General features: G+C 38.0%; 1 protein-coding gene across 8 annotated transcripts in view; it reads right to left on the reverse strand.

Moving 5' to 3' along the window:
• Positions 1–7,339, reverse strand: part of RAD51B (RAD51 paralog B) — a 289,276-nt gene extending 281,937 nt beyond the window's left edge. Inside the window, exons 1-4 of one of the 8 annotated variants that reach the window (XM_039326857.1) lie at positions 7,228–7,287; positions 5,840–5,896; positions 3,494–3,608; positions 3,277–3,390 (exon numbers count right to left, since the gene is read on the reverse strand). In XM_039326857.1, the coding sequence (XP_039182791.1) occupies positions 3,277–3,390; positions 3,494–3,577 (198 nt within the window). In that variant the 5' untranslated portion in view covers positions 3,578–3,608; positions 5,840–5,896; positions 7,228–7,287. Of the gene's footprint in view, positions 1–3,276; positions 3,391–3,493; positions 3,609–3,726; positions 4,744–5,839; positions 5,897–7,068; positions 7,177–7,227 lie in introns of those variants that run through there. The other 7 variants (XM_039326856.1, XR_005554698.1, XM_039326853.1 and 4 more) reach the window with 7 other exon arrangements.
• Between the last annotated feature and the right edge of the window lie 293 nt (positions 7,340–7,632).

Here is a 7,632-nt window from a genome sequence, read left to right on the forward strand (position 1 = left end):
CGTCAGTATCATTTTACATTAGCTTAGGCTAAAGTGAATTTGCCATTTTAATCCCTATTCCACTAGTTTGCAATGATACTTTTGGATTTCTTCATGAGATAGTATGATATGACATGACATGACATGAACCCACACCCACACACAAAGAGAGAGAGAGAGAGAGAGAGAGAGCGCTAAATGCACATTATTCCTTTTTGAGGTAAGCTCTTTTATGCAAAATGTGGAGAAATAGAAAAAAATACTATGCCTAAGAAATAAAATTACAATGCCATTCACTGTATACTTGGAAAGTTTTGCCATACCCTTCTACTTCTTCATGCATTGCTTTCTGTATCTTAAACCAACTAGCCTTCCCCTTTTGAGAATCTCATCAATTCTTTTCAACCACAATTTTTCAGTCCACTTCTTCCTGCCAACCCATTCAATCTTGTTTTGTGCCATTTATTTAGTAATTCTAACTTCATTTACTCTCTCTATATATGCATAAGCAAAGCATCAAAATGTACTTATTTTGAACTGGACACTCACTTTTGGTCACCATAAATCATTACTAAAAGCCAACATGGGTTTGTCAAAAATAGATCATGCCAGACAAATCTTATTGCATTCTTTGACCAAGTGACAAAATTAGTGGATCAGAGGAATGCTGTGTACATAATTTACTTGGACTTCAGTAAGGCATTTGATAAAGTAGATCACAACCTACTACTTGACAAGATAGAAAAATGTGGGGTAGACAGAACCACCACCAGATGGATCCGTAGCTGGCTGACCGGCCGTACTCAGCGAGTGGTCCTCAATGGGACTGCATCTATATGGAGGGAAGTGTGTAGTGGGGTGCCCCAGGGCTCTGTTCTGGGCCCAGTACTCTTCAACATCTTCATCAACGATTTGGATGAAGGGATAGATGGGGAACTCATCAAATTTGCAGACGACACCAATCTGGCAGGAATAGCCAACACTCCAGAAGACAGGCTTAAGATACAGAAGGATCTGGACAGACTTGAACACTGGGCACTAACTAACAAAATGAAATTCAATGGTGAAAAAAGCAAGGTTCTACATTTAGGCAAGAAAAACCAAATGCACAAGTACAGCATAGGTGGCACCATGCTCAATAGTAGTAGCTGTGAGAGGGACCTCGGAGTCCTAGTAGACAATCACTTAAATATGAGCCAGCAGTGTGCTGCAGCTGCCAAAAAGGCCAACACAGTGCTAGGCTGCATTAACAGAGGGATAGAATCAAGATCACGTGAAGTATTAATACCACTCTTCAATGCCTTGGTAAGGCCACACTTTGAATACTTCATCCAGTTTTGGTCACCACGATGTAAAAAAGATGTTGAGACTCTAGAAAGAGTACAGAGAAGAGCAACAAAGATGATTAGGGGACTGGAGGCTAAAACATATAAGGAACGGTTGCTAGAATTGGGTATGTCTAGTTTAACTAAGAGAAGGACAAGGGGGACATGATAGCAGTATTCCAATATCTCAGGGGCTGCCATAAAGAAGAGGGAATCAAGCTATTTTCCAAGGCGCCTGAAGGCAGGACAAGAAGCAATGGGTGGAAACTAATCAAGGAGAGAAGCAACCTAGAACTAAGGAGAAACTTCCTGACAGTGAGAACAATTAATCAGTGGAACAGCCTGCCTCCAGAAGCAGTAAATTCTCCAACACTGGAAGTTTTTAAGAAGAGACTGGACAGCCATTTGTCCGAAATGGTGTAGGGTTTCCTGCCTGAGCAGGGGGTTGGACTAGATGACCTCCAAGGTCCCTTCCAACTTTACTACTATTACTATTTGATATTTGCCCATGGAGTTGAATAGCTTCCTGGAGATACTATCACAAAGTCAGTTATAAATTAAGAGGCAACAGTCCCCATATACTGTAGAACCATATCCCTCTACTGCAAGAGCTGGTCATTCTGTTTAAACAGCAGTCTATTCTTTAAGCAGCACCAAACTCAAAAGCATCTCTAATCCCATACTATAATGATAGGATTGTTTGAAGTTATGACAATGGACTTAGTTCAAATCCAATAATGTTCAGCAGGTCACCTAATCCAGGTGCTTGATAACACTCAAAGAATTCTAAGACTGGAGAGAAGGATTTATCTTTGTACTGTAGAAACCAAGTTGCTTCCTCCTTTTGAACAAGATATTCTTTCATATAGTATATAATTTAGTTCGGAATTAAGAAATGTCTGCTAATTTACCCAGAACCTACTTTTAGTATCTTATATCTCCATTCTTACCATAATTGAGTCCCAAAATTGACTTTATTACTCTCCAATCTTTTGGTGGTATAGGCAATTATTTTAAAAAAACGATCAAGGATATCTATATCCATCCATCCATTTATCTATCGAGAGAGAGAGAGAGAGAGAGAGAGAGAGAGAGAGAGAGAGAGAGAGCGCAGCTGGATAGCACAGTGGTTGAGTACCACCTTTGACATGGCAGGTACCTACCTTACTATTATGGGTTCTTGGGCAAAGACCCCCTACCTCAAAAAATGAGAGTAACATAATCTAGGAGTGTCATACCAGCTCAGATACTGCCCAGATGAATAAGATCTGCATCAGATGTTAAAGAATCAGAACAACCTGATGACAAGTGTATTGGAACAAACCATACATGGATAAGAGAACCTGGAATTGATAGGATGTTCCTACAACAGCACACTTAATGATAGGGGGTATATGAAATGTATGAAGGAACTTTGGATGGATAGACGATCTGAATCCACATTAACAAAAACAGCTAGTTAGTTACTCAACACTTCAACATAGTAAAGAGGAAACTGCTTTCACAACTTGAGATAGATCAATTACATAGACCAATTATATACCAGACTCAAAAACTCAAGAAGACATGTAACAACAATTGGCTGTGTAGCCAACGCCTGAAGCTGAAGCATCACTACTCTCCATTACACAACACAGCTGCTGATATTAGACATAAGATCATCTATAAACTAGCTACAGTCGACTCACAAGGCTCAGTACAGTAGTACCATTAGACAATATGCTAGAAGATGCCATTAGCATTCAAACCAAAGAACTGGTCTCTGTTACAGGTGCTGTAATCCCGGAGATGCATGGCTACACAATCAAGAACAGTCGTACATGCCCCACCCCTCCAGAAAACGAGGTTAGGGGCTAAGATCAAGGCAACTTGGAGAAATATTACTCAGTTGGTGGAATAACAGAAAGATGTGAAGTTTAGAGTTAGAACTTTGTGGGTTTTTTCCTATGCTGATTTGTGAAAGACTACGTACCGTTTGCATTCTGGGAGCACAGGATTGGCTGACAGTCCGAAAAAGTTTCTGGACACTCCAGTAACTCTGTCCAGTTATTTTCATTAATTCCAGGAAGGAAAGACATAAGAAGTCCTGCAAAAAGCATTAAGAAATACTTCACATGTGCTCAAAGCTACATACTTCAAGTACTGTCTCATTTATTATATATTTTCTTTCATAAAAGAACTTTTCTTACCCGGCAAGTAATAATCTGATGTCGACTTAGTCTATCACAAAGATCTTGAGGTAAACCTGCTCTTCTTAGCTTTTTATTTGCCATGTTCACATAGTTATTGGCTAGAAAGTTAACTCTATAACCAACCAACAAAGAAATATTAGTTCAGAATCTAACTTAAGAATAAAATCATTTTACATTGTATTAAATAAGTGCTGAACAAACATATATCCAAGTCTATGTATTCAACTTACTGTCCAGTAACAGTTCCTGCTCTTTCCACCATGACTTCCTGTGTAATATCCTCTTTAAGATGTTTTATTCTTCCTCACTTTGCATTATTCAGGGTTCATTCAAGCAAACCCAAGTGTCTTTTTTTCTTGTAGCCTAGCACATTCTACTAAGTTGCCTTCACTTCAGGTTTCTTCAGATTACACTGTTTCCAACCAAAGTCACTATAATTTGGGTTGCACCAGATGTTTGGAATTGGAGCTGTAAAGGACTGACCACTACCCTTGCTGATGAAAATTATAGTTTAAATCAGGTATGGACAATGTATTTTCCAAAGGAGCCACATGAAAAACTGGAACTGTTGTGGAGGGGTGTACCAGTGTAACCAGATTTGATGTACTCAAACTTTGTTACCTTAACTACTCTGGCTGCTCCAGGTGAGAGATGAGCACTACACAGGTGCAGAAGAGTGATTTGTCTCTTCGCCCTTTCATGCCTGCCAACACGCTGAAGGAGTGCACGGCAACTGCGCAGAGCCAGACCCAACTTGGCTTCTTCTGCTGCTCCCTGCGGCACCCTTATTTACATTTGATTTTTAATTTCCAACTGACCTCAGGCGGACTGGACAGGGAGAACCAAAAGGCCAAGGGCCATAAAGTGTCCAGGTTTAGTTTAAACCATTTGGAAGGCAAATTAAAATATAGTACTACGCATTTTAAAAGTAGACACATAAAGTCAGATAAATAGTGCTAAAAAGCCAGGCTGTTACCCTACTCTGTACCACAGTTAACAGTTGAAACTAGTCAGGTTCTGTTACAAGCAACAACTTGGAACACAATGTATTGATGCTAGACATAACTGTACATTCATTCGGAACCTAGGTAGTATGGACTGAACCTTCTTTAATCCACAAAAATCTTATATTTGGTAGCCCACTGATACTGAAGAAAAAAATTACGTTAATAAATAATCCACATTCTACTAATTATTTACACCTCTATTACCTAGATGACTCGAGAAAAGTCATATTGGGTAATGGTTTTATATCTCTTTCCCCATCCCACCCACCATGAGATTTAGCCTCAAGTTGCACAACACATTTGTTTATTTTCTTTCTGTGTCCACTAAAACCTATTTTTCACAACTGTTTGTAAGCCGAGCTAACTTTAGTTCTGTTAGTTGTATATACCCAAATGTTATTGGAGACTTGGAGACTGCAGCTAGAATCAATTTAGCTACCTGTTGCTCTTTTGACTTTAGGAAATTTTCAATCTGTCTTCTTTCTGCTTCCTGGCTTTTTAGCATTATTTAGCTGGCTTTATGTCTCTATTTTTAAAGTGCATAGTACTATATTTTAATTATGCTCTACAACATTTTGGATGCTTTTCCTTGGCAGAAAAGCAGTTTACATACTAGAAATAGGAAAATCCATTCAATGTATTTAGAGGGCATTTGTTTCATAATAACTCATCCACTTAAACTACATTTCAATTCTTTTTTTTGAAGAAATTTTATTGGTTTTTTAGTTTTTAAAACAAAATGCTCAAGACATACCGTGGTGTTAGGGTAGTCAAACATCCAAAGACAAAACATATACACATAATTCAGTCAATACATCTAGTATTCCCTCTCTTTTTCCCTTAGGTAACATAATTTATTTAAAATAGTCCAATTCTAGCTTAAATTTATTCAACCTATACCTAATTTTAAAGCTTTAGAAATTTACACTACCATAATCAAGTTAGCTTTAAGTACAAACATTATCAATTCGGGTATCCCTTCCAAATATATTCTAGTTCCTTGATTTTATTATAAATCTTATTTAATTCTTCTTCCACTAATATCCCTTAATTAAAATAAAATATTAATCTATCCTATACGTATCTAGTCCATCCATTAATCAATCTCTCTAAGCTGACAAAAAAATTAAACTTTAAGTCATTTCAATCCATTAAACAGAATTCAAATTACATCCAGTTAATTGTCATAAGTAATAACATCTGTGTTATCAAACAATCAACTCATCTTATTAGATTAACTCAACATTACATAATAATTTTCTTACAAGTAACCCTATTGTCCTAAATTTAATTCTTTATTTAAACTTTTGGGGAATAACTGAAGCCAGACTCTTACAAGTGATAATATTTGCTTCCTTCAAATTCTTGATGTAGCTTTCTTTAAGCTCCCTTCCTGAAAGAAAAATTATTACTTTTACAAAAATTGCTCTGAAGAGAAAAAGTCAAAGGAGGCAAACTGGTTTTGGAATACAACCTATAGCAAAATGAGGTTTTTTTTTTCTGGGTCTAAAAATAATAAAAAATAATTCTCAACTCATTTTTTTAATGTAGGAACTTAAGAAAAAATGCAGATAATGAAAAAATATCAAACCTACTACTCTTTTCATCCCTTTATTTTAAACATCCATTTGGAAGATGTAAGATATCAGAAGTGCCTTTATTCACTACACGAAGAATTATCTCCATCATAAACCAACACATGAACACAGAAGAAAAACAGGGTATCTGACCCATTTAATCCACTACTTGATACTCAAAATAACAGTTAATATTACTATCCTGCATATATTCTCAAGCAACTGATATTCAGGGGTACACTACCCCAATACGTAAAGCATTATAGAACCCTTATTGTTATGGAGCTTCATATGCTGCTCCATCTAACTCTTTTAGAACCATTCAAGTTCATCGCCACCGAAATATTGCAGAACTTTCCACAGTTTAACTATATTCTATTGCAAGAGGTACATCCTTTATCCTACTTAAATCTCTTATTAAACACCATCATTGATTTCAATTTTCTTCAACTATAGCTAACTATAGTCAGCTCCATCAAGTCTCCTACCCACTCACACTTTCCTTTCCTCCACTCCCCTAAAATTCTTGTTGTCATTAGGCTAATTTTTTCCCCTAGAAAAAGCAACTTCTGGGGAGATAGACCATGGCCTGTGATCAGGTGACATAGCAAATTGCACAAGATTCTAAACAGGAGCCTTTCACTGGGAGAACGTTCCTGCGCAACTCTCTCCGTGTTTTGGAAGCGGAGCTTTTGCAAGTTTTTAACTTTCACTAGGATAGAGCTGGTCACATAGGTCTGAGCAAAAGCAGAAAAGGAAGGAGGAGGACCCATCTCCCAAGTGCTAAACAGCAACCGGATTCCCAGTGGCAGGATAGTCCAACAACACTCTCGGGCCACGTAAAAGCATTAAGAGGCTGACCATGCAGCCCGGAGAGGCAGCTATCCCACGCTCCCCCCCCCCCCCCCAGACTCTGCGAGACTGCGATGCATCCATGTTTCCACAAAAGACCTGAAATAAAAGTGCAGCACCAAATAGCAACCTAGACCTTAAAAGCGCGGCGGTTGTTCTGTCTCCATCATGGAGGAAAAAAAAGATGCAAAGACTTCTTTACGACTCGCTCCGCTGCAGAAAAAAAATTATGCCCCCATCGGTAGAAAGTCTTATCCCGCCCAATCGCAAACCACACCAAATCACCCATCCTAACCTGGCCTCTTTTCAAAGTCTCCCACTTCTATACAGGAAACTTCCACGAAAGCGCAGCTTCGAGTTATGATTGGCCTCCGACTCTAGCTCTTCATCGCTATAAGTCTTCCGCGATGAAAGGGATTCTGGGAATTATAGTTCGGTTTTAGTAGAGGACTCGTCTTAAAAATTAAATGCTTTCTGGATCTTTAGGAAAGTACATTTAATGCAGTTTGTTTCTGCATGTGCTATTCTTTTCCTATAAAAAATGTGTGGGTAGATTTTTAAATGTGTGTGTTTGTATACATATAGAAATATATGTATGTGTGTGTAAGAAAGAGAATGTTTACTTTTGTTGTAGTTATGTTTCGAGTCAAGAGTTCATCATGAAAAACAAATGCAGAGGTTAACTGATTGCCATATGGGA

The sequence above is a fragment of the Crotalus tigris genome, unplaced genomic scaffold, assembly GCF_016545835.1.
Source record: "Crotalus tigris isolate CLP2741 ecotype Arizona unplaced genomic scaffold, ASM1654583v1 scf7180000024346.1432988, whole genome shotgun sequence".
Taxonomy (NCBI): domain Eukaryota; kingdom Metazoa; phylum Chordata; class Lepidosauria; order Squamata; family Viperidae; genus Crotalus; species Crotalus tigris.